General features: G+C 38.1%; 1 protein-coding gene across 5 annotated transcripts in view; it reads right to left on the reverse strand.

Annotated features, from left to right (window-relative positions):
* SUGCT (succinyl-CoA:glutarate-CoA transferase) overlaps positions 1-27871 on the reverse strand; it is a 484791-nt gene that overhangs the window by 204137 nt on the left and 252783 nt on the right. For 4 of the 5 annotated variants that reach the window (XM_054161377.1, XM_054161379.1, XM_054161378.1 and 1 more), the window contains one exon: positions 8604-8667. The exons of the other annotated variant lie outside the window; for it this stretch is intronic. In XM_054161377.1, the coding sequence (XP_054017352.1) occupies positions 8604-8667 (64 nt within the window). The remainder of the gene's footprint in view (positions 1-8603; positions 8668-27871) is intronic. 5 annotated transcript variants of the gene reach the window in all.

Here is a 27871-nt window from a genome sequence, read left to right on the forward strand (position 1 = left end):
AATTGCTCTTGTTGAATCAAGATAAGACCTTAGACTTTACAGTTTCTAAATACAATGCCTGAAGCATTTTGATTCACATCTGGGTACACTCAGGGAAATTAATACCAACCTCTAAAAATACCTTAAGACCAGAAGCAATGCTATGCCTCATAACACAGCAACAAACTGCAAACTCCCATCACTAAAAAAACACCCCAAAAAACAAATGCAACCAAGGCCTGAAGACATCTGACAGAAAAATCTTGAAAGTAAATGGAAATTCATGGAAATGGTAAGAGATTGCCACATGACTGCTAGTGGTGAGCCATGCTGCTCTGAGCAACGAACTGTCTAGTGGTGAGAATATCTTTGTCAGTGATATGGGCAGTGGGACTGAGTGCACCCTGTGCAAGTTTGCAGATGACACCAAGGTGCGTGGTGCAGTTGACACGCTGGAGGGAAAGGATGCCCTGCAGAGAGACTTGGACAGTCTTAAGAGGTGGGCCAAAGCCAACCTTATGAAGTTCAACAAGGCGAAGTGCAAGGCACTGCACCTGGGTCAGGGCAATCCCATGCACAAATACAGGCTGGGCAAGGAGCGGTTCAAGAGTGGTCTCGAGGGTAAGGACTTAGGGGTCAGCTGATGAAAATACTCAACATGAGCCGGCAGTGTGCATTTGCAGCCCAGAAGGCCAGCCACGTCCTGCATCAAGAGAACTATGACCAGCAGGACGAGAACTAGATCTTTAAGGTCCCTTCCAACCTAAACCATTGTATGAATCTGTGAGAATCTAAAAGTCATATTAAAGTAGTAAAAATTGTATTGCTTGACTTCTTACACTTAACTGGAAGAAAGGTTGCAAGGTATGTCCACAGTAGCCAACATTTTGAAAGATTTATGTCAGAATAATGACTCTTAAGAGGTGAATGTTTCCATACAGTAGTTTTCTCTGTATAGTCTCATTTTACAGAAGTACTTGAACATAGGTTAAAATGGTATCTTGTGAGCTGTCTTATCTCAATTTTTGGCTGAAGTAGGAAATATAACTTTGTGAGCTAAGGGCTTTGCCCAGAGTCAGGCAGGAAGTTTGCAATGCACTGTACAACTGCTAATTTTTCCTGTTAATATGCAGTATAGACTGCAAGAAAAAAAAGACATGAAAGAAATATTGTTGCTCTATAAAACTAGAATCATAGCATGATTTTTTTAACAAGCTGATCAGACATATAAAGAAAGAGCCAGAGACTTGCTGAATTTTACATCTCTTGAGGACATCTTTATCAAATAAACTGCAGTCAAACACACATGAAAGGAGCAAGTGAATGAAATTCTATGGCCAATGCAGTAAGAAGTTAAACTGAATGATCTAATGGCCACTGTTGGCCAAGAAGTTATTCAGTCTATGTTCACAGTAAACAGTTTAAGTTCAAACATTTTCTGTCATTCTTGCCATTCATGGGGAGGCAGGGCTTGGGTCAAGACGACATGACAGAAACACAAATGAGGATTAGCATACTCAGTATCCTAGGGACTAAGTAAAATTGTATAAATGGTTAAAACATACTTGCACATTTAATGAAACCAAACCTTTTTTAGCTGACAGTAGATTCCTTTCCTTATCCAATAATTATTAAAGATCATAAAGATATACTTACAATTTATGGGTGTTGAAGTAATTTGGCTGTTTTACAATGCACCCGAGGCATGCAGATATATCTTTACAATCACACACCCTGCACTGAGTGAGCACCTGGCTGTGCTTGTTACAGAGGGGGGTTAAGAAAGTGCTTTCTACATTACTGTTGCTTATAAAGAAAGAAGTGATAAATGCATTTAAACAGAGCAAACAACACACACAAATTTAAACAAAGCTGAATTCAAATAGTGTTGCTGTTGGTGGGAAGTTAATGAGTTTATTTGGCTATTCAGTAAACACTTCAACTTTTTTTTTTTTATCCCTCTACAAGAGCAAGTTGATACTGCTCACACTCCACAAGAAACTGTGTCTAGTTCAAAGCAAATCCTAGCATATCTTAGGACACATGAGGCAAAGATAAAGAAAACATTCCCCAGTAGGTAGAAGTATAATTACCAACATTCAGCAAAACTTCAACCACCATTTTACTTCACTTATTATGTAGAGAGTAGGAAAACATCCCTACTTGTCCACTGAAAAAAATTATTTCCCCTTCCAATGTAGCAGTGTCAGGTCCAGGCACAAAACACATGATGCAAGAACAACAGCACTGTTTGCCACAAGTTAAAGAAAGACAGAAAACCTTAGGGCCTGTCGAGAGAAGAGTCCAGTTCAGACACCCTGCACAACAGCCCTGGAGAGCCCACGCCTGAGTAACACACAGCACTGCTGGTCCCAGTTAAGACTGTTACTCTGGGCCTGATGGAAAAAACTCCCAGTATTTCTTAATTTTGCCAAACAACTGAAGGCCCAGAACTATGTAAGACATCGTAGGCTTTTCTTCCTTAAAACACTTACTGTGGAACTAAATCCATTCTGGGAGGTGTAGTGCATTTTAAAATATACAGTAGAGAAATGTTCTGGAAATATCTGACAGAGGAGCAAATATATGAAAAGGTTTGCTGCTTACATTTTAAAGGAATCTTAAAAGATTCCAAGTTAAAGTATCATTCATTAAAAACATAGCCTAGCCTTTTCTACATAATCCTGAAGTTTATAACATAGTCCTTGCCATTCCCACAATCTCTTTTCTGCTTTTGCAATCAGTATGAATATATTGTTTATATATTTATTAAGATTTTTTTTGAAGTATTTTCAGGATAGCTAAGTGAGCTGTCATATATCATTTCTGCTGAGTTCCTGTAATGGTCCTGAATTCCTCAAAATTGAAATCAGCTCTGTGAATGTAAAAGACATAAACAGTCAGCCCTGATGACTAAAAAAGGCGAATGAGGTAACGGTAATGCTGGTGAAGCTGTTTGTCTCCAATGTACCATAAATAGTGAAGTGAAATTAAAATTTTTCAATCAACATCAGTTATGCACATGCATGCACGCACACACATGCATATGAAAAAACAGCCTGATGAGAAGCAGACAGGATCAGAAGTTCAAGCAGAGGTTCTTGTGAAGAAAAAAAAAAAAATAACGAAGAAAAAGAAGAAGAAGTTGGGATTTTTTATGTTGTTGTTGTTCCTACGCTGTGGGATCTTCTAGCTGCAGGAAACAATGGATTGGAGTACAACTTCCTTAATTTCCTGCCAACTTCTCCCAGGCAGAAGTCACTTTTCTCTGCAATATATCTAGTCCTACTGAAGCTTCTCCCACTACACTTACATTTAATGACAAAAAAAAAAAAGAGAAAGCACATACTACTAACAGATCCCTGCGTTGAAATGTATTGATCAAACACATCGTTACCCCACTGGTCTTTCCACAACTATAACCGATCTTCCTCATACATGGAGAAAATAAATGCATCCGGAATAAACAGAAATAACCATTTTAAGCAGAAAAGTTTCCCCAAGAACTTCCTTTCCTTAGAAATCAAAGTATTTTTCAACTATTAATTAAGATCTGACAAACTGCAAAGAGTAAGGTGAGACACAGCTAGTTATTTGTCCAAGGTCGAGGAAGAAAGCTATGGCACAGTAAGGAAATCCTATTAGATTTCTTGCCTCTTTGTCTTGTTTCTTAAAACCATTCTTCTAAAAGATTGATGGCAATTAGTCTCCATGGAACCACGACACCATTTAATGGATCATACAACAGGAAAAGCCTATCTCTGGGTAAAAAAAAATCTTTCCTGTTTCAGTAGTGTATTTGTAATGCACAGAGACAAGAGAAAACCGGAAAAAGAGACATTTCTCCTGAGTGGGTTGATTAATTAACACAGATCACTTGAATTCAGTCCAAGAAATCCATGCCAAGGAGGAATCCTGCACTGCCTTTCCTAGCTGACCTTTGAGCAGTCCCACAAGCACATTATCTCAAGAGCACAGAAGGAAATCACCAAGCCAGGTATGAAATTGACCTTTTTGAGCAATGAAGGCATCCTTGCTGCAGATCATGGGCCAAAGGACAGAAATAATGTTTATCAACTCAGGAAATGGGGATGAGGAGAACTTTAAATATAAACATTACCAAAATTAAGAATAGTTGTTTTGTCTGGAAGAGGTGTTTTACATGATTTCTACAGTTATATTGTTTCCTGTTTGATGAGAGATGGTTTCAAAGAGCAGGCTTATATCCAAATCCTCAATTTGCTAAGGCTTAGAAGGGGTCAGAAATGAGTTTTATTTCACAGAGGTTCCTGCTAGTTAATAAATGTTACAAAGGCTGGGTTTGTTAGAAATAGCTGAATGCATTGTGCTTCATTCTTTAAAAATACAATAATCAAATTACAAACACTATAAAACACAACTGACTGCTTTTAGAAGTCATCACTAGACACTGCATAATGCAGAAGTTGGGATTATTAATATTCAAGTTTCCTAAACCTGATAAAATAGATGAGAATGGAAAAGATTTGGGCATATTACATTGCATCAATTAGCTTTTTCCACACAAGCAGTATGGATTGGTACCCATTATGCTCCACATTGCAACTCAGAATAAATTACTCAGTACCTCCCAGAAACCCACATGCTATTGTTCTTTGGAGAAGTCTGTCACTCTTAGATAACAAAATTCAAGAATAACAGAGATGCTAAAGCTTCTTGAAATTTTGTCCCTTCACGTAACTATATTGTTTTTGTGCCATCCAGCATCATCTGCAACCTAGCACTCCATAAAACATCTCTTTGCTATCACTTTTTGCCCTCAAAAGTATTTCTTGTGCTCTACATTTCACATTTTATTGAACTAGGTAGTTTCTCTATGGAAATGGCTAACACCACAGAGCTGTGTGAGGAGATATGAAGGTTAATCATAGAATAAGAACATAATCCAAATTGGAAAGGACCTCAGGAGTTCTCCAGCCCAAGGTCCTGTTCAAAGTAGGGTGAGGTCTAAGGTCAACCCATGTTGCTCATCTAGCTGTTTCTCAAAAAATCCCCGAGAACAGAGCCTGCACTACTTCTGTATAACCTGCTCTACTGCCTGGCTGTCATCATGATGAAAAAGACCTTGCAATATCCAGTCTGAATCTGCCATCTTCCATGTATGCATTGCTGTGAAGAGTCTGGCTCTTCACATTGACAACCTCCCTGTAGCTACTGGGGGGCTGCTGCCAGGCCCCCCTGAAGCTGTCTTTTCCCCAAGCTGTACCAGCTCAGCCTCTCCAGCTGATGTGCTCCAGCTCCTTAGCATCTTCAGAGCTCTGTCCCAAACTAAAGATGATTAATCTGACTTCAGACATAGAACCAGAAGAGATTCAGTAGCACAGCCCTCCAATCAGATGACGCAGTCCTGCAAAGAATGAGTGCTGGACAGCATCAGGCCTTTGGGACTCAAGCAAGGCTCTCTCATGGTGTTCAACCTTCTATATATGGTATGTCAAGCATATGTATAACAAGTCAGCTCTAGAATAATTTCACAACATGAATGTACTGAAGTATATGTGAGACATTATCCTAATGAAATGAGTTGACTACCATAGAGCCACATTCTTCTTCAAAATGATTTTACAGTCCTTTACACAGTCAGGTATGATGAACTCCCTTTCCACATCCATTCCTGAATCTAATGCATCTTGCCAATAGTGACAGCATCATACAAGCACAAAGACCTTTTCAATAAACACCTGAAGAAAGAGATGTTGAAACATAAGATCTGTATCTCTCCTACCATCAATATGCCTTTTGAAAAGAAAAATTAATAGAAATACGTTTTTTATAAAGCAACTTCTCCCACTCCAGTCCCACCAGTACTTTATGATGTGCTCAAGAGCACACACAGGCTGGGTTATATAAAAAAAGGCCAGGGGAAAAGCATTGGCTAGGTGTGGAACCAAATACAATAACCACAACAAAAGATATTTGAGTAAAGGAGGAGTATGAATCACCAAGTTTAATGTTAAGAAATAGAATCAACAGCAAAATCCCTCAGAATTTCAAGGTGCAAGATCTTCAAGTGAGAATTCATGTACAGATTTAAACTCACTCTCTAAATAGGGACAGGCCTGGAAAAGGAGTACTCTAAACCAAGATGCTAGATTCAGGGGTCAGCTGTGATACTTGGAGCTGAAATGTGGTAGCATGCTTTCACTTGACAAGTGCATGCCATTGCACGCACTTTACTTTCACAGTATCACAGTATAGCTAAGACTGGAAGAGACCCCAAGGATCATCAAGTCCAACCTGTCTCCACAGACCTCACAACTAGACCATGGCACCAAGTGCCACGTCCAACCTCCTCTTAAACACCTCCAGGGACGGTGACTCCACACCTCCCTGGGCAGCCCATTCCAAGAGCAGCAAAATTCTGCTGTCTGTCAAGAGCCTCAAGTGTGATGTCCAGCTCAGTTACTAAAAGACAAACTAAAATCTGGCTGATATAGTTAAAAAATACCAGTCACTCATTTTTATTTTGGGATCACAGTCTTTTCCTTCCCAGTCTCTTTAGGGAGAGACATTTTTAGTTTACTCAGTTTCAACATTCCCATTAGTATCTTAATCTTGCTTAATAATCAACCCTGAGCCAAGAACTGAGAGGTCAGTAAAATTTCTAACAAATACAATATTGTAGAATACAATCACATTGGGAAAAGAAGTTATTACTCTCTTAAACAGTCACTGAGAAGTAGTTCATCTACTGGAGGTCTTCTCTAAACACTCCTTCCTGTACTCTTCAGATATATCACTAACCAGGACAATTCCAGGCTACTTCCATTACCTGTCACTAACAGTGGCCAAACTCACTTACACACTTCAGTTTTGGGACAGAGTAATGCACTGTCTTTCTTGTGATATCAATAGGTCCATTCTGCTCGCACTGAATAAGTATCCTCCACCCTTCCCTCCCCTGTCTCTCCCCCTGCTTATCCTCCCATGCCAGTAAAGGAAGGAATTCTCCTTTTCCTGCTCAAATATCCAATAATCATTTCAGCCATCTGCTTCAATACAAGAGACTCTTCATAGAAGCCAACCTAAATGGCAAACCATTAGAGATTAGGATGATTTATTTTAGTTTAGTGCAGTGTCACTGGTTTAATAAAATAAAAAATAACTAAGGATTTGGGAAGTACTATGGCTTACCTATGTAAAAACTCACTCTCTTGCCAATACATTCTATCACTGCTGACAGACATTAGAACATTCCTTTCATCTCCTTCCTCTTCTTGCAGTTTAACCTATCCCCTTAAGGAGTATTTTCTTTCCCTAAGATAGATTATACACTGTATGCAACATGAAAACCTTACACTCTTTCTCTACCATCTGCAAGGCTTTTCTGCCCACTTCTTTAAAAATAATGAAATCAAACCCCTTATTAGTCTTTTCATTTTGGATAAATAAACCAAGATACTTTTTTTTTTTTTGTTAGAAACTAAAACAAAAGGATTACTATTTCCAGATATGTGAATCCAAATAGAGAAGCATTTTTGAATACAGTCGACCAAACATCCAAGCCTAGTGGGACCAAATGTGGAACACAAACTGTGATAAAGAGCAAATACGAAGCATACACAAAACAACCCCCTCTATTTTTGCAGAAAACATGATCTAATGTGGGATTGATTTCATTCAAATAATTCTTTCTGCATCCCAGTGTGATTCCAGGATGTGCACATTAAGATAAATTTTATGGGTCACATTCTTCTTACCGTTACATGTGCTCCAGTAAACTGAAATTGATGACAATTGGATGCTGCATCAGAAGGTGAAATTTTGCACACACAATCACAATGGAGGGAGAAAATGTTATAAAAAGCCATGGTGATTTCACTGAGGGAAGAAACAATTCTGTGTGGCTTGGGAGACAGAAAAGCATAGAGAAGCAAAAAAGTTGACCCAATAGCTAGTAGATTACAGATAAGGCTCAGCTGTCAAAACAGTCAACTACAAGGATCTGAAGACGAACATTCATCATGGCTCTGGATGAAACTAACCCCATCCCATAACTAACTCTAATGGAAATAAAGCTACATCAGCTTGAAGTTGTGATCCACTTAGATCTCAAAAGAGGAGGCATTAGTTTATCCCTTCCGTTTTCTACGAAACGTAAAATTCCTGTTTGAGAGGTCATTGTTACAGTTTCACATCTAATCTCATTAAATGCACGAATGGGATGAAATCGTCGGTACGAACTTGCATCCTTTTTCTTTTTCTTTTTTTTTTAATGAGAAATGTCTCAAAAAACTCCCTGTAACTTGCAAAATAGACCTAAATCAAAACCAGATTCACATATTCATGTAGACGATTTAGCAGTAATATTTCTAGCAGTGGGAGTTTGCAAATATTATCAAATCCATGTTCATGTTTTATGACAACTGACCGATGAAAACCAGAAGCTATTTTGACACACATTTTAACCCATTTTTCTGCTACTGGAATGACTATGAGCACAAATGTCTTCCCGGTTAAACTTTTGTTCATTTGAGTGAAATGTGAAGATGTGTCATGTCCTCAGCTGTGTTCCAGAACTACTCAGGATGTCATGTAGCATTTAATTTTAAGCTCCATTTAGAAAAAAGAATTAAACATCTAACCTGGAACAGCTATCCTCCCAGCTGTCGGATGATTCATTTCCATCACGAGTCCATTGTGCAGCACCTAGAAACAAACAAAAAAAAGCCCAAAACACATAAGTAACAATGATAATTAAAAAAAAAAAAAACAAACCACAAATCAACACCCCACACTTCCTAATCCTAAGAGGAAAAAAATGAGAGAGAAATATTACATGGTCTTTCACAACTGTATCTGAAAATACAGGAGAGCTACAATTCAAATATTTTGCTTAATTCGTAAAATGAAAGCCCTGATGTTTAGCGCTATTTATACATCAAAGTAAATGCTTTGGTTACTTGTCTAACATATCCTGAAGCCCTTATATCCAACATTAAACGCAAGAAACTGAGCTGAAGGTATGTCCTGCTGTCAACCACCAGCAGACAATTGGTACCAGCATGAAATGAGAATTAAAGCCTGCACTTTCAACCTGCCACATGTATTTGAAGGCCTATAAGTAATTTACGCTCTCTCGCTGTTCGGTGTTTTTTTGTTTTGGTTTTTTTTTTCCAGTTACTCAGTTGGTTGAGCTTGCAATGGATCATACTGAAAAGCTGCCTTAGTAGCTTTCACAAGCATTTGTTAAAAGATACCAGCATTATTGCTGTTCTTTGAAATGAGTATGCCAAGCTTCAGGCCTATGTAGCTCTATACTGAATGAATATTTGTCACAGTTTCCCATTCTTGTTATTAACCTCAACCATCAAACCAGGTATGATACGAAAATTCTCAAGTAACAAAGCAAAAAAGAAATTAATAATAACGAAGTCACTGCTGTACCATTATTAGTAGAATTATGCATCCAAAGTCAGTAAGCAAACTTTATCATTTCCTTGCCTATTATACATCCATCCCTCCAACACTTAATCACATAATCAGAATTCTTAAAAATAATGTATTTTGTTATTGAGATATCCTCTGCAAACCAGAAGTCTCCCATAAACCAGTTATTTTGGTATCCACTCTAACAACAAGTCTAGAGTGCCTCGCCAAATGTATCACCTGTAGAAAATGAAAGACAGACAAAGACTATTACGCGGTCATGTAATCCATCTGCCTCTTCACCTTGCACCATGAACATCACCAGTAACCTTGACTATTAATGACAAGTGTGGGTCGAGTTACTCTTGAAAATTTCCAGTTAAGGAGATGACAATTTTCTTGTGTAGTCTGCATGATATTCTTTATTTTTATTTACAGATTTTTTTTTCTCCTGATACATAATCTAAGTATCTTTTTCTGTGTATCTTTTTGTATTTTTTCCCAACTGGACACAGAAACCCAACCACTAGCATCTTTATAACATTTTAATGTTCTGGAAGATTGTAATCACATCCTCCCTCGGTCTGCTCTTTTCTAGACTAAACAAAACTAATTCCTTTAACCATTCTTTCCAGGTCAAATTTTGTGAACCTTTTATCTGTGTAGAACAGCATACTTAAAAAACCTCCCATTCTTGAACAGGTGGTGTCAAAAGGTCAGGTCAGCTTTCTTTTAGCTGACATTTAGCGATCCAGATATTTCCGATAATAGATGCTGGTGGAAGAATGTCTGTTCACTGGTCTAATTGTTTGGCGCTGTACCAAATCACTAGTTCTATTTCTTTTTCGGAAGGTTAACGCCAGTTTTGGTAGACATTCAAGTGAGACATCCAGAATTTATTTTTTTTTCCAAATGACAGAATTGGAAAATATAATTGCTTGTTTTAACTCATATTTAGAATGTTTCCAGTTATGCCCTTAATCAAAAAGTATTGAAAGTTTGTCCTCCTCTCTTCACCACTTACTTTTCATATTTACTTAATTATTTCTGAAAAGAATACCAGAAAACATGCTTATTTGAACTTGAATCAACAGTACACTCAGGTGCACAAGCATGTCTTTAGATGGTGCAAATTAAAGGCATTACCTAAAAGTGGCACCTTGTGGTTAAAGAAAAAAAACACATAATCTCTAGCAGGTACGCAAAGCTACCCAAAATCCATGTGGTTTTGGCCTCCAAATTCTTATTCTGATAAAGCAAACATTACTTTTAAGATTTCTTTTTGTTAGATTTCAACTCCCTTTTCTTTACAGAACAAACTGAGAAAAACCTGCAGTAATTTTGAGGACCACCAGTCTCAACTCTGTTGTCTTTTAAAAGTATTCTTTGAGACACAGTCAAGCTTCCTTTCCATTTTCATGGTAAGTTTAGTGCTGATTTTCCCACTCAGATATGGTATTTACTCAATGACAACAACTGTCATTACTCTTATTTTCTAAACCTCTATTGGTATACTCAGTTCTATCTTTCCTTTTGAAGAAAACAACCCCCAAGTAATGAATCTGGCCAAAGGCTGGATTTATTTCCCACATCAGCAACATTATTTAAAAGAACTGTGTAATTTCCTGTTTCATGTGTTGCTCTGTTAGGATTCCAAAGAAGAAATTGAAAAAACAACATCACCATCTCCTCTTCATGCACATTCTAAAAACTGTGAAGGAAATACATAAGATTACTACATCCTAGCCTTTGGGAGAAGCAATGTTCAAGTCCATTATCATCAGGGAAGTCTGAGGGCAAAACCACAGAAATTGGAGGCCTTTTGCTGCCTTGTAATGCTCAAATGGTCATGAGGGTCAACAAGACCAAGTGCAAGGTCCTGCATCTGGACTGGGGCAATACCAGGGGCACCAATATAGGCTGGGCAGCAACTGGCTTGAGAGCAGTCCTAAAGAAAAGGACCTGGGGGTGCTGGTGGATGAGAAGCTCAACACGAGTCACCAGTGTGCACTTGCAGCCCAGAAAGCAAATCACATCCTGGGCTGCAGCAAGGGAAGTGTAGCCAGCAGGTTGAGGGAGGTAATTCTCTGCCTTTACTCTGCTCTGGTGAGACCCTACCAGGAGTACTGTGTCCAGTTCTGAAGCCCTTATTACAAGAAGGATCTGAAGGTGCTGGAACATGTCCAGAGAAGGGCCATGAGGATGATTAGAGGGCTGGAGCACCTCTCCTATGAGGACAGACTGAGGGATTTGGGGCTATTCAGTCTGGAGAAGAGTAGGCTCCGAGAAGACCTAATTGTGGCCTTCCAGTGTCTTAAGGGGGCCTACAAGAAAGCTGGGGAGGGACTTTTTAGGGTGTCAGGTAGTGATAGGGCTATGGGGAATGGAAAAAAACCTAGAAATGGGTAGATTCAGATTGGATGTTAGGAAGAACTTCTTCACCATGAGGGTGGTGAGACACTGGAACAGGTTGCCCAGGGAAGTGGTGTAAGCCCCATATCTGGATGTTTTTAAGGCCAGGCCGGATGTGGCTCTGAACAACCTGATCTAGTGTGAGGTGTCCCTGCCCATGGCAGGGGGCTTGGAACTAGATGATCCTTGAGATCCCTTCCAACCCTAACAATTCTATGATTCTATGCTTCTGATGTAGTAGAGTCCCCTGGCCCCTTTGTATTCATTCACCTTAGCTCAGCATAAGGAACTGATGAATCCAGAGGAGCACATAGATAATGACCTTCAGTATATCTATTTTTAATTTTTTTCCATATGGCTGACTTTCTAAGCTAGAATATTCCTATTATTAAATTACCTGTTACTGTTTGAGATTCTGTGAATCAAAGTAAAGTTTGGGTGGCATTTTACATTGATTCTAATGAGATCATCGTAAGGGAATCAGAAGCATAGCCTTCTATCTCTCAGCAAGAACTTTTCCAGGCAATTTCACTTTGCTTCGAATACAGTCATCTTGTAGATTACAGAAAGAACTTTTCTTGTCTATCTACTGGTTAATGAAAAGAAAATATGATGTCATTACACAACCTGAAATAGTAAAAATAATTTCTGCATTCTACTGAATACAATAGAGGATAGGGTTGCTCTGATTTGTGCCATCTGTTATAATGATTTCTGCACCAACTTTTGCTTCATAATATTATTTTTTTTAAATACAGTGAAAAATATACATATTTCTCTACTACAGGTGTGGTGCTGGGTCAGGGTGAGGGTTTAGCATCAGACTTGATAGGAGTTAGATAATGGTTGGACTCAATGGTCTTAAAGATCTTCTCCAACTGAAATGATTCTATGATGCTACAACTAGTCACTACAATTCTACTTTGAGATAATTTATTTGATATGCAGCCTATCAGATTTGCCTATGTTACAAAAAGAAAATGTAGAAATTACTGAAGTCATTATATTGTAAAGGTATTTAGCCAGTAAAGGTTACTGCATGACTTTATTCAAACTATAGCAAACAGACCAATTCATATGATTGTCTTCTAACCTCAGAGAATAGAAGAATTTCATTTTAAAATTACTTCAATATTATTTTCCCAATACTATATGCAAGGAAGTCCACATAGAACCTTGTAAGTAAAGATCTTAACATTTTACTTGTGTAATAACCAAGGGTAATTTAATATATTTCATCATACATAGTCTCAGTTGTTTCATCATTTCCCCTTAGCTTGTCATGAGAAAAACTGTGGAGGATACTTACTTCAGCTGCTATGAAGCTCACTGTAATTCAGCTATAATAACTTCAATGATTAATTTTTCTCTTTTCCCTAACATTGTTAATAATTGTAAGTTAAAAAGCAGCTAAAATTTTTGTCAGAGGCAGAGTTAAAATCCCTTAGCCATCTGCTTTCACAAGAAGATCAAATATTAAGTCTAGTTATTTCTTGTATTCTCACCTTGTTCAAAACAATTATTCAACCAACACTACTTTAATGAACCAATATTTGTATTATCAGTGGACACGTTCAGTTCAATCTTGTAATTTTTCTTTCTATATTTGAGTCTCACTTGAAAGCAAGATGACATACAAAGAAAAAAATGAAAATAAAATGAACCTCAAAAGAAATATAATTATTGTATAAAAATACCAAAATTGTTCTAAATTTCACCTTCATGTAAGAGACTTCCATGGCTGAAAATCTAGATTCGAACAGCAGCTTTGTCTCTGACTTCTTGGGACTTAAGACCCGTTCTTTACAAGACCATAAGGTACATTGGAGCGGTGCAAGACACTTCAGCTTTCACAGATCCTTCAAAGAAAAACTCACTTTTCTCTGTCCCTTAAGGTAGTAAAATGTACAGACTACTAACATGTATGGTGGCTTTCTTTTGAATTTATGTATGAGTATCTAGTTATATGGGGGGGGGAAATGACATCTAGAAAAACTATCATCATGCAGGATTATGGCTCTGTGATGTTGAAAGAAATCTGTGTTTTCTTGGGCACCTCACAAATTGTTAGAATACCTGATGTTTGATGATGGGCCCTTAACTGGTAAATACAGCAACTTGCGCTCTCTCTATACATATATGGGTTCTTTTGGTAAAAAGGTTATATAATAAAGTAACAAAGCTGTGAAACAGATAATCTTCCTTGTACCCCTCTGAAAGTGATTGCTCTCCTACATGCCAAAGAGGTAAAATATTTCATTGTATTACTGATGCAGCAGCACAAATGGCAGGTAGGAGAATCAAAACCATTGGGTTTGCCTTTTTTTTTTTTCACATGGATAATGGGATGCTTTGCCACCTAGTAAACATCTAGCAAATTTTGTAGTTATGTTTCATTTCATATCACGTTAGTTCAGCTCCAATGTAATTGATTATGCACATAACCAATCACCCATGACAATGCAGTTTCTCTTTGCCCTGACAGAAAGGTTTCAAATGCATTCTAGGCACTACCTAAGAAACAATCAGCTTCCAAATCCCAATTGAAGGAGGTAATGGAATCAGAAACATATCAAACATGTTATCAGCCCCACTGCCCCTGAGTTGAAAAAGTTCTGTTTGATGTGGAGCTGTGCATTTGCAATGTGCATTTGTACAGACACCACTCTCTCAGTTTCATCCACAGTTCAGTGAAAAGGATTTTCAGGGCCACAAAGAAAATGATGTAACTGTTTTCTCCATAGCTTTGTAGCCACAAAATAGCCAGCTGTTGGTAAATGTAATTACTACTCGGGCTTCCAAACCTCAAGAAAATAATAATACTGTTTTTCCTGTGTATGCTGAACAAAGAGCTATGGCCATAATCCCCCCCTAAAGAAGTAACAGCACGTGTTGCAAACACACAGCCATATTGGAATTGCGTCCCACCTCCTAAAAGCACCTCGTTCCAAATTAAAAGATATTAATTCATTTGAAATTTAGAAAGGACATTTAAGGCATCGTTGTCTGATGCCAGGTTCTGCTTGGTCTGGTATTTCTAGAACTATGCCATGCAGCAGAATGTTCTGCCTGTTGGTATATTTCACCTCTCCCTCCCCTTTTATCAATGCAATAGTTCCAGTATTTTCAAGTCTTGTTGATAATAGAAGTTGTCTTTTATCACTAATAACTTTATTCTTCTTTCCAAACACTGCTCACAATGAGAAGCTAATCTCTCTCTACTCTATGGGTCATGTAATTATTGTATTAGTTAATCACACCTCTCTCCACTTACCTGCACCTACCCCTCACATCTGAAGTGTTTCACCATTTCATGCTGGAGCAGTACACAATTTAAGCAGAAGTAATGCTATTTACAAATTTTTTGAGCGAGTGAAATCTGGTCTTTTTGTTTCTGATTACTTGTTACTTTACCTCTTCACTCCCAGTCCCTTATTCTGATGCACTAAATGCTGCATGTTCAGTCCCTTATGTCCATAGCATCACATACTAACAGAATACAGGCAAAGAAAACCACAGCTCACTGGAATGTCCTTATTCTCCATTGCTGCTTTCTGCTAGGCCCATGTCTTACAGATTGCTCACTGTGGTAAGCTTTTTCTTTGTGAGCGTGAGGTGATGGCTTCGACAAAGACCTTCTTATGCCACAGCTTCACAGCTTGTCACACATGTGCTGTCGACAAAATTACCTTTTGTTGACATTCCCTAGGGATAGAGATTCAATGCCTGAAAATATACACACGATTCAAAAACCTCCTGACTCATGCAATCCTATTCAAATACTTGCTTTGCTACTTAGCTGCTGTCTCTCTTGTTCCACTGCAGAACAACTCAACTGGGTTCCATGTTGATTCTAAGGATTTAGTTTCCTTGCTTTTTAATTTTTACCTTCTGGCCAAATTGTCTTGTCATCCTCTAGTCTATTAATGTTTCTTTAATCTAGCTATTGGCTATTCAATACTGAATTTAAGTGGCCATCACATTAACCCAAGAAGACCTGCTCTGATAAAGGGCTTCAGGGTCTCTCCTACCTGCAGTTCCTGTATGTCACTTAAATTAAGAATTGACATTCTGTTTGTGTGATCCAGAATATACACTTCAAAAAGGCAATTAGTCAGAGTGATGAGAAATTGCTTCCCTTATACTCTATCCCACTGTGACATCTGACCAGCTGAAGGTAGTTGAAGTCACCGATTATTACTACCTCATTAGGCTTAGTTGAGTCTTTGATGTCCTTCAACATTTTGGACTCAATATCCGTTTCCTGATCAGAAGGCTGAACAGTATAGGCCTAATTCTGCTCCCCCAGCTCTATGACCTAATCTGTCCTTCCTGTTCAGTTTATAGCCAGGTATTACACTCTCCTATTGATTTTTGTCATGCCAACATTCTTCTCTAATGGCTACTATGTCAAGATCCTCCTCCTTTGACAAGAATTTCAAGTCACTTATTTTTCCTCTTGCATATCTCATGCTGGTATACAGATACATACGGGGTTTGTATGCATTTGGGGAAGCAGGGAGGTGGTTATGTAATTTCTAAAGTTTGACACTGCATTAGCATTCCAGAATTTCTCAGTTGTCCCTCCTTCAGTTTTGCTCTATATTTCATTCTCATCCCCTACGCCTTTTGTATGACTGACATGACTAGCAGATGTCTTTAAATGGTGTGAACTCTCATTTGTCAGGTTTTCCTCAACTCCTGTATGAGTAACCACACTCATTTATTTCCTACATCAGCAAAATATTTTTACTATGGCTCTAGACAACCCCTTCCACAGGGATTCTTCCTCCTCCAAAGCATTGTTTAAGTATCCCAGTGGAAATCCTACTACTTCTTGTCATCCATTAACTGAAATCTTGAAAATCTTAAATTAAGAAACCTGCATATTAGACTAAAAGCAGTTCAGGAAGCATAAAGATGGAACTTCACCAGTTTTCCTGGGTAGCTTTCCAAGATTCTTTATGTGGTTCATACTACTGACACAGAATATACCCACCACAGTAAGCTTCTCTCAGGCACCCTGTGAAAGTCTGTTCAACTTCTGGCCTCACCTTCCTTCTCCCTGAGAATCTACTCTGTGGCCAACATGAGCCAGACAATGAATGTTTTTAGTTATTCAGCTTCCTAAAATCATCCTTCAAATTCAACAAAAGATATGACCCTGATACTCAAAGTGCTTCTCATGTTAATGTCTTACTTCAAAATAAAAAGTGCAGAAATAAAAATGCAAAATAAAAATGAATACGTTCTTATTTGCTAAATCACTATAATGCACAACAGAGTATTAAACCATGGAAACCATTTATGACAGAGCAGAAACACCTTTGCCATTGTCTAATCATCAAACACACACTTATGCCTGAGAAAAAGTACTGAATTCAATTTATACCTCACAGCCTAGGTAAATATGAGGCAGCTGCTAAATGCATCTACATAAATCTCAAATGTTTTCATCAGGTGTATTGGAAAATAATAAGAGTAAAAGAAAGTACTTTTATTCTAATAGCAGGCCATATTCCAGTCAAGGATCAGGGTTTTTAACTCTTGTGGAGAAGCAAGTATTTCAGATGAGATTATCAGCATACATGGTATAATTAATTTTTAGGATGAATAGCAAGGAGATTAAGAAAATGGAGATTTATAACTCAGGGCCAACAGATACACAAATGCCATGATACAAGTCTGTAATTAACGGTATACAATTTCCAGTTTTGAAGGCTGCAGACTTCATCCTGATATCAGGGGGGCCACTGAGTGCTGAAAAAAAAAAAAAATCAGTCCTCTTTCTTCCAGTGTCCAAGTATAGCCGATGATCTCTTGCACCACTAGTCTGGAAATGTGGCAGAGGAGGCATTCTGTCCTTATTGGTGAAAAAAATACATACACTTTTCAAATGTGGATGGGTTTTTTTTTAACCTGAGAACTGAATTTGATTATAAAAGCAAATTTTCAATGGATTTGAACATGTAAATCCTAAATTCACTGAAAAATTTAAGCAAAGACAGTTGGCTGTGCTGCTACTTGGCCATGAGATCCGGCTCATCCTGACAGCAAGACAGGATGTGGCTGCACTCAAAGCACTGGCCCTGGGATCAAAAAGCCTGCTCCAGCTGCAGCACACCTTTCATGTTCTCATCACAATGATCACCTGGCAGGTACTTCAGAAGCAGATTGATTTTATTACTGTAACATGCTGGAGTCACAGAATCAAAGAATTGTTAGGGTTGGAAGGGACCCCAAGGATCATCTAGTACCAATCCCCCTGCCATGGACAGGAGCATTTTCCACTAGATCAGGTTGCCCAGAGCCACATACAGCCTGGCCTTAAAAAAATCCAGGGATGGGGCTTCCACCACTTCCCTGGGCAATCTGTTCCAGTGTCTTACCACCCTCATGGTGAAGAACTTCTTCCTAATGTCTAATCTAAATCTACCCTTCTGTAGCTTGGATCCTCTTCCCCTAGTCCTATCACTACCCAACACCCTAAAAAGTCCCTCCCCAGCTTTCTTGTAGGCCCCGTTCAGATATTGGAAGGCCACAATAAGATCTCCTTGAAGCCTTCTCCAAACTGAACAACCCCAACTCTCTCACAGCCCATCCTCATAGGAGAGGCGATCCGGCCCTCTGGTCATCCTCATGGCCCTTCTCTGAACATGTTCCAGAACATCCATATCTTTCCTGTAATAGGGGTTCCAAAAATGGACACAGTTCTCCAGGTGGTGTCATACAACTGCTTTTGCTTCTTTCGAGAAGAATTGCCAGTAACTTACTGCTAGCAGTAGGGTTACAAATCACCGGGGTTTCATAATACTTTTTCTACTTCTGATTATCACAAATGCTGTGTTAAATATGATGTTTGCAATTTCTCTGAGCAAAAAGCAGAGATCCAATTAATTTTTTTTTTTATTTTTTTTTTTTAAATGCAAGTGAATTTTAAAACAAAGACAAGTGTCCTGGATTGTAAATGGGCTATACTGCTTTGGTGTCAAGAATGTCAGATCAAAGGCTTCCATTTTATTTTATTTCATTTCAATTTATCTGTTCTATTAAACAATGAGAAAACAGAGTTTTCATCTGTTTTCCTTTGCGGAAACTGATTTGTAAATGCAAATGAATCTAAGTGTATTCCTATTGTGGCAACAAGCTAGGCCCACCATGCATTCAAACACTGCATGCCCTAAGTGGGAAACTGCTGGGAAGAAAATACTGAGAACCTTTGCAATGCCAATGTTTTCATAACAGTTATATAGATAGTTCCTGTACTCATTATAGTCAGGGATCATATCCAGAGTTGCCTATGTTGAAGAGAAAGGTCTGATGGTTTCTACAGGGCTTTGTAGAACTGTTGGCTTTCAGAAGTACCTCTTGGCCATGTGGTATAAGAGTAAGTCACATGCAATTGCAGCTCTGGACTGAAAAATGTCCCGAGGCGTTTGTCCAACACGTAGCAGAACTGTTATTTCAAAATGTGCAATCTTTAACAATACTGAAGAACAAGACCACTTCTAAGATTTCTGTTATAGAAATCATGTATTTTCTCAGATAGGCATGCATGTTATTCCAAGAATACCTTTATAGAAAGAAAAGAAATCTCAATACTCTGGAAACCTCAAATATTCACAGATTTACTTCTGGGCTAATAGCAAGCAAAGGAACCATTAATAACAGCATTGTACTATCATGCTAATGTATCACTTGGTTTCTGATGGTCCTGGGAGACCTCATCTGTTTCTCCCAGTACAAAGTACATAATTAGTATAGGTTTTCCAATCTTGCACGCCACACTGAGTTCCCAAGAGCCTTCTTTTAAGTACTCCATCCATCTTTCATATGCCATGTAAGTGTTGCAGTTTATTTATACATCATTCATTGTTTTGTTAGATCCAGTCAGTCAGCTTAGAGTACTTCTCTTCCCAGGAATGCAAAACTGCCTCATCCAAGAGAATGCCACTTAATATTGGCACCTGCTTAGGACAGCAAAATACATCCAGATGGGACCATCTCCCTGCAGACCCCTTAGCCTGCAGCAGACAAAGACTCACCACATCTCTCCTCAGAAGTGATGTATTCCTGCATACTCTTGCACTGACCTCTGTGGCTCTGTAGAAAAGGAGCTGTGACTGTGGTTTTAACTACAGCTTTTTGAGTCAAAGGAGCACTGTGGAGAAACACAGATAGACTACCCTGGTAAACAATATAGATGCTTTTCAGCCTGAGTGTTGGGCTTTCCTTCCTTAGTGTTTTATGTCCTGGGCACAATCAAAGGAACTTTCACCAACAAACTCTGGAACACAGAGATATTTCCTGATTTATGCTCTGCCCCAGGAACATTGGCCTTTAACAAAAGCATTTAAGATCGAGAACTCCTAACTGTGTACAAGCCAAGGAGGTGGGATTCAAGAGTGCTACCTGTAAGACATGTAATGGAGAAGCATACTTCAATGGAAAATAAGTTCTCACTTTGTATCAGTATCTTCCATTCCTTTCTAGCAGTTCAGTGCTTAACTATTTTTAACCAATTTTCTATTATTAACATTTAATTTCATGAGTTTCATTACCCAACCACAAAATTTCTCTCCTATTTGCAGTAAAGCAAACAGAATCTAAAGCCAGACAGGTATTTCAGAGCTATCAGCGTACACATGAAAAAGAGGATTTCTTGCAGAAACCATGCTCATTTAAAAAAGATAAGAAAACAACAGTTTTGAAAACAGTACCTTTCACAGTTACTTTGTCAATGATGTGCATTAGATACTCTGAGAGGACTTAATGTAAAATGCAATTATTATTTGAATACTATTATGTAAACACAAGTAAAAAGCAATACAGATTTTTAAACATGGTGCTTCCTATAAACTCTGCAGTGCTTCCAGACTGAGGTTAATGATTCTGTTCTATTAACCTTAGCAATGAAAATACAGGAGTTAAATTGATGAAACACAACACAACCATGGCAGGTTTGACTGCTAATGTACAGACTTACAAACAGCCTGCAGTAATGTCGCTGGTCATTATACTCTGCAAGTTACTGATATTCTCACAACAAAATCTCATTTGGCTGGAAAATATACATCAAGTACTTAACAGAACCCAATCTTAGCAAAACACTTTTCACTTCCTTAAGCCACAGAAAAGTCAGAAATGTACAACATTTTAGATAAACTCCTAAAACCATGGAAAACCTGATAATGCATTGTATTTGCATAACTGCACTCATCCTCTATATTAGGTTCTCATTTGTGTTCAGAACTTGCATTGAAGAAGCCCAAACTTTGCTTTGCCCTGTTGGGTTCCAACGAGGACACCTCCGAAAGCAGGTACCAGGCTAACCCTCAACAAACTGAAGGATCAGCACTTCCACATAGAATTACCATGAACATTATGCCTGAAAACTTACATGCAAGCAACTACACGCCAAATATAAGCCCTAACAGTCCCTTATGACATTCTTTCTTCAACTTTGTTCCCACATTATCAGAAATCTGAAGAGGTCACATTTTCTATACAGAGAAGGAAACTCACACATGCTCTCCAGAAAAACAGGTTAACAGTCTTTTTTTGTTTTACAGATCACTTGATTAGAACACATAGTTGCTACAACATGTTATAGAAGCTGTGAGGGACCAAGAGGGCCCCCAAAGACCCTCAAGTTCCCCAAGGAGGGCAGGGGAGGGAGGGGGAAGGAAAAATAATAGGAGTGATGTTTCTGCTTAAAATCTGACACCTGTTTGTATGAAGAAAGACACAAACGCATTTCACCTGGCTAAATTTATATCTTCAAATGCTTTAACCTAATTTTGAATTTTAACTCCTCAGCTTTGTATGGAGGGTTTCTTCTACCTGAACAGCAATACCTATCACGCAACATTACATAATACTGGGATTTGATAGCACTAAAAGCAGAACTGATAGTAATTTCTCCTGACAGAAGATTATTTTTCCCAAACATTTAAATCTAAGCAGATGTTCAATGTAATTGGCAATGAACACAATTGGTACGTGTCTACGCACCAAAATATTTCAGGGGCTTCATGATACCATCAATTTACAACATCTCACTGTGTCTGAATTCATTTGAAGTAGGTTACACAGCAATTAACATTTGTCAGAAGAAATGTCCTGTGTCAAGCCATATGTTCTACTTTGAATATTGGCTTTGTGTAAGACCTTTCATTCTAACTGCTGCTATTTAAGCAGACAGTTAGAATGAAGGGGAGTTAAACTATAAAAAATGTCCAGAGGTGACATCTAATAAAATAAAAGAAAAATATTTTTCAAAAAGGAGTTGTCTTAGGCTTGCAGCTGTTTGAAGAGATCAGGTCCAACCGGAGTTAAGTACAACATAAATGCATCAAAATATCATGTTTTGGGCCTTCTGATTAAAATGCTACTAGCTTATTATACAGTATTTTCTACAAATGGCAAACCTATCTAAGAAACTCCAGTCCTGCAAGGAAATTCTTCTTCCAGAACTTCTATTGGAAAACAAAACTCTTCAACTCCTTAGTATTCCAAGCAGGCCACAAGAATTTTGTGCACATAATTCCATTTGAATGACAAAGTATATCTGCTGTACTCTCTAGTTACAGGCCACTAACAAATGCTGTAACAATAAAACTGAATACGACTTGTCTGGTGAATTAAATCCACCCATTGCTATCATCAAGTGACTGTTCTGAAGTTATTTTCATTTTTCTGATTGATTACTTGCTGTTCAAGACATCAGTTGGAAGAGTTTACCATTTAAAACACTGCTTGTTATTCCAGACCAAAAGGGAGTACGGTAATCTTTGATATATTAAGCAAGTTGAAACCCAATACTGTACAGCAATTCAGTGTGACACAGCTGTAAGTTGTATCTTTTAAAATACACATCACAGAATCATTTTCAAAGTGAAAGCATTAGTTCATTGTATCTCAATAATATATACACTGTACATACAGTGGAGTGCATAAAACTAGAGCGTTTTGTATTATAATCAATTGTTCCATTGACTTGGTTGTTTGGGTTTTGAATTTCACTGAACTCTTTTCTGCACTAGTCTGCTTAACTGAGGTCAACCAAGTGGAGATATCCAAAAGGCAAGTGGTAAAAGGCCTTTTATTCCTTAACAAAGACATGTGAATGTTGAGATAAAATAACAAGGGATATAGGCTGTCAGTCCCAAACCTAGAAGATCCTTAATAATTTCTAGAAGTGTTTCTTTTAATACTGTGATTTTCAATTTTGCACTATTTGGGTTTTGTGCCAACCAGAAAATAAACTACAAAAGAAAGAATGTGGACAAGAAGTCAAAAATATTGGGTTAAAATAAAGAGAAGGCCAAAAGAGCTGACTGCTTTCAACTATGCTAAATAAGGCATGGCATGGGAGAAAACAGCTCAATTGGAAGAAACCTACAACAACCATCTAGCCTAACTGCCTGACCTTTGGACTGTTGTTCATCAGGGATGACCAAAGATCAAGAACGGTATTAAGGGCACTGTCCAAATATCTCTTAAACATTGACAAGGGCATGGGACAACCACCACCTCTCCACAAAGCCTGTGCCAGGGTCTGACCACCCTCTCAGTAAAGAAATGTTTTCACATGTCAAGTCCAAACCTCCCCAGATAGACACAGCTTTGAGACATTCCCATGTGCCCAGGCACTGGGTACCAGGGAGCAGAGATCAGTACTTCCCTCTCCACTTCCCTTCCTCAGGAAAGGGTCCTCAGCAGACATGTCTGCCAAACCCTGCACCACCTTTGTTGCCCTTCTCTGGGTGTATTCAAGTCATGGAAGAAATTGCCACTTAAAATATTTAAACAGCAATTGAAGATGGAAAGCCACAAATTAGGGCGATGCACTAGTATGTAAAAACATTAACATTAAATAGGAAAAGATTTAGCACCATTTTAAATTTCCTGCTGCTACAATCTACCTCTGCTTTTGAATGGACAGAATTTTTAAAACTAAATAAAGTAAAAGCATTAGAAAATAGACTGTAAAGAACAACACTGTTTTGTTCAGAAGACAGAAAGGGTTTTCAGTGATGTGATCCACCTCTGGTATCCAGTTTCTGCAATTACACAAAATCCCAGTATCACAGCATTTCCTCTGAGGATCAGGTCCTGTCAGAGACCTACTAGAAATTCATTCCCATAAAACTTCTAGCTTAATTTCCACATAAATAGATACAAATTGGCTTCAGTCAGGCTTTTCTTTTTTTCTTCAGAACTGAATCTGTATATGGGCAAACATTTTCTCACTCATCCAATACCACTTTTTAGTTAAGATAAATAGAAGAAGAAAAAAAAAAAGAAAACCAAACAAACATATGATTCCAACATTTCCCCACCCTCCAGTTTTATATCTGAAGAAATAATCTTTTGGAAGAGCTAAAAACTTCTGTCTTTGTGCCCCTGAAGGTATTACAGACGCCAATATTCACCTTAATGCTGCTTTTTGAAAGATAAGGGCTGTTCATTGCACCCAAACGCATCCCTTCAGTTACAGGAAACCAGAAATTATCAAAACACAATTGCTACATAACATTAATTTATAGTTACTACTGATATGGACTGCAGTGGAGTATGTGCCCTTAGTGAAGTTAGTCAAAGAAAGGATTTCTCACTGACAAATGGACTCATACTGTAAGATTTCTTCTCTATCATGCATGTATTGGATGACTCTGGAAACTGATCTTCTGATCCACATTGACCTCAGCTACCATTACACACTTGATTGAGGATTGTAAGATGGTTACCAAATTTTCCTCACTACAGACAATACGGAAAGACACTTCCAGAAGGTGACGGTGACTATCATGACCATGATTATGATATTACAGAGTGATAAGAATGTAGCTACCTCAAAAATATCACTTAAATATTTCATTTTAACTGAGATGTATTCAGGACTGTCTCCAACAGCGTCTCTTCTGTAAAATGTGACAAATAATTCCACATTTTTTTTCAGAAGAATAAAATGCACATGGGACACTGAAAGATGGAGAGGGGACCTCATATGGGCTCATTTCAGATCAGTTGACAGAAGACATCTGCCTTCTACTTTACTGCAGCAGAGGTGATACAGGCTGCTAAAATGACTTTGCATTAAATAATAAAATTCTCAGTATTGCTGAAATTCACTGTCGCTGCTCCCATATACCCACTGACATATATGTTCCTTATCAGTTCTTTCATTTTTATGTATAACAAAATATTCAAAGGATTAGAGTCAATACTCTGAAGGTTGAAGGAGAAAGCAGTAATGCATTCAGAAGATGTGACCTGAGTAAGTGGTAAGTGTCTTAGGTATAAAAGGACAGCTCAGATGTAAGTATAAACCAGTTTTCCCTTTCAGTACTGCCAAGTGCTCCATCTTTAGTCAAGCCTCATTGCTCAATGGCAGTTGACAGTCAGGACATGCCTGCATTCTCCCTTTATCCATCAACACATACTTTAAGAGAAAAGAGATACTCCACCTCCAGGACAAACCTGGAGTTTTTTCAAATAGGGCTCATAGAGATAGGTTACTTATTTGTCTTGCATAAACACATCACTCAAGAACACAACCAACATCAAAGACAACAGAACTGTCCGAAGTCTGATGCTTGGGGGGGTTTTGTTGTTATTATTATTGCTCAGCTATTCAAGGCAATGAAATCTTTGCCGAACTCTTCACAAAGATAAACTATGCTAATCTGGGACAATTTTCAAATTTAAGGAACATGGTACAAAAAAAAATAAAATTAAAAATCATAAGAAAAACTTCCACTGATCCCCAAATGTACCTACAAGCTCTTCAATTTATACTTACCTTAAGTTTGATTGAGAAAGTGTAGGCGTCCAACCTTAATTGGGGTTTATCATGGGAGAAAAGCAAACGAAGTAGGAATCCAATCTGCTCTCTCTGAGACAGCTCAACAATGTGGCCCAAAGCATGGGAAATGGAGATCTGTTTCACCAGCTCTAAAATGCTAAGTTAAATGAACTCACAGTTGCTTAAAGGTTCATTGCAATTAAGCAGAAATAACTTCACCTGGAGAAGTACATAAATGGGGACCTGGGCAAGGAGCTGTACAACACGACCTGGGGATATACATACATTATCTAGCAAGGTGACAGATCCTGCTTTCACTGATACAAACAGAAGCCAGAACAAAGCCCAAAACATGCCAGACTAGCGCTGTTCAGTGAGGTTTTCCTTTTCAGCCTGTTAATGATGAACCCCAAGTAGACATTCAGTTGTCTCTTGGAAAAATGTAGTAGCAAATACATTTAGTTCGTGAACATTAATCTATTTAGGTGTAAGTTGTAAGTGACAGGCTAAAAACATCCTTCAGGCATGTAAACTGTTCTTTCTACTGTGTTGTTCTTTCTAGGCTAGTGATGTCAGACTAATGTGCTTTTGTCACTGAAGTCAGTTCCCTAAATCTTTCTCTGGACTACTTGTCCCATTACAGTAACATGCTTAAAAATAATTTAGACCTCTACAATCAGCTATCTTATCTTAGAAAACACATGCAATCACAGAATCATTTGAGACTGCAAATAGAACACAGAAAGCCCTCAAGAACCTCATCTTACGCTAGCTCTTGTTCCCATAGCAAATTTCTAAGGGGAATCAATCTAAAGGCCAAGCTCCCTCTTTCTTCCTTTCATACCAGCAGAAATGGTAGTTTTCTTTTTCAGATTTTAAAGCCAGTATTTCTGTACTACAATACAGAAAAGTCTTACAGCTAATATAGGTAATTTTGAAATTAGATGTTTATACAGTAAACCACACATTATTGCACAGTACTGAGAAGCACATTCTTCATTTTTTTTTCTAATTAATGTCAAGATTATTTAAATTTGCAAGAGCAACATGAAAACTATGTTAAAATCTGACCACTGTAATCCAAATGACAATAGAGATTTGTTAGTTCTCCCTGTAACTTTGAAAGAGTGTATTAAAAATGCTTCCCAAAATCATTGTAATGGCTAACAATACCCTCTAACACATGAAAAGATGGACATCTAAAACTCAGCAATTAAAATTACTATTAATAGTGCTAGCAAAGAAAACCAACTAAAAATACATCACAAAAGTTCAATAGCATAATTCACATCCATTGATTTAAAAAACCCTATTTCCAATCTAAAATAGAACCCAAAATCTCTATCCTTGTTAGCTTTAACTTCCATTTATTGTGACATTGAATTGAAGGTTCAGAATCTGATCTTCTACTTTTAAGAATTCTCTCTTTGAATACCACCGGTGAACCCCTAAATGCTTCACAAGCCTATCTATGCTTCTTTGCACTGACATCTCAGAATAAGAATTTCAGTTTTACTTGATGATGATGGAAGAATCTTCCTGTCACCTTAGATCTGAAAGCAGAAATAGCATTAGGAGCATGGTCCTCATGGCACAAAGGCCATTGCTAAACTTTTTAGTGGAGCCACGGTCTTCTTTTAAGCTCTAGTTGTAATGGAAGCCAAACAGAATTGGTTTATGCTGGCAATCTGAATAGAACAGAACAGAATAGACCAGCTCAGCTCCATTATGTTTAAATACACCTGTTGATTAATGGGTTCTATCAGACATAACACGGTTTCTGGGATGCTCTTAAACATTTTCCCTCTATACTTCAGTGTTTTTACTTGTATGCAGATTTAAAGGTATACTGGTTTACGTACAATGTATTTTAAAGTTGCATTTAAGCCTTGAGAAAGGATCAATGGAACCATCATTGTGAGAAAAATAGTAGTTTCTCCGTCAGCAAGCTGACATGTCAATAGAATGTCTGTGTCATTCTGCAGCCCTGAAATTATGAGGTTGACTGCCAGTGGTGGCATCCTCTGAGGGACAGAATGAGGATCTAGAGGAAGAGCAGACATCCCCATGACTCCTACTTGCTAATGCCTGCCAGTTGTTAGTTTTATGCATTAGCATGACAAGGTCACAAAGAAAGGCTATGATTGTTCCAGAGACATTTTCCTCTCAGAGAAGTCATCTCCACTGACATAAATCAGGAAAAATAAATAAACCTGTAATTATGTGGACAAAGCGTAACAAATGCATTCTCTCTAAAAATAT

This window comes from Dryobates pubescens, chromosome 4 (assembly GCF_014839835.1).
Source record: "Dryobates pubescens isolate bDryPub1 chromosome 4, bDryPub1.pri, whole genome shotgun sequence".
NCBI lineage: Eukaryota > Metazoa > Chordata > Aves > Piciformes > Picidae > Dryobates > Dryobates pubescens.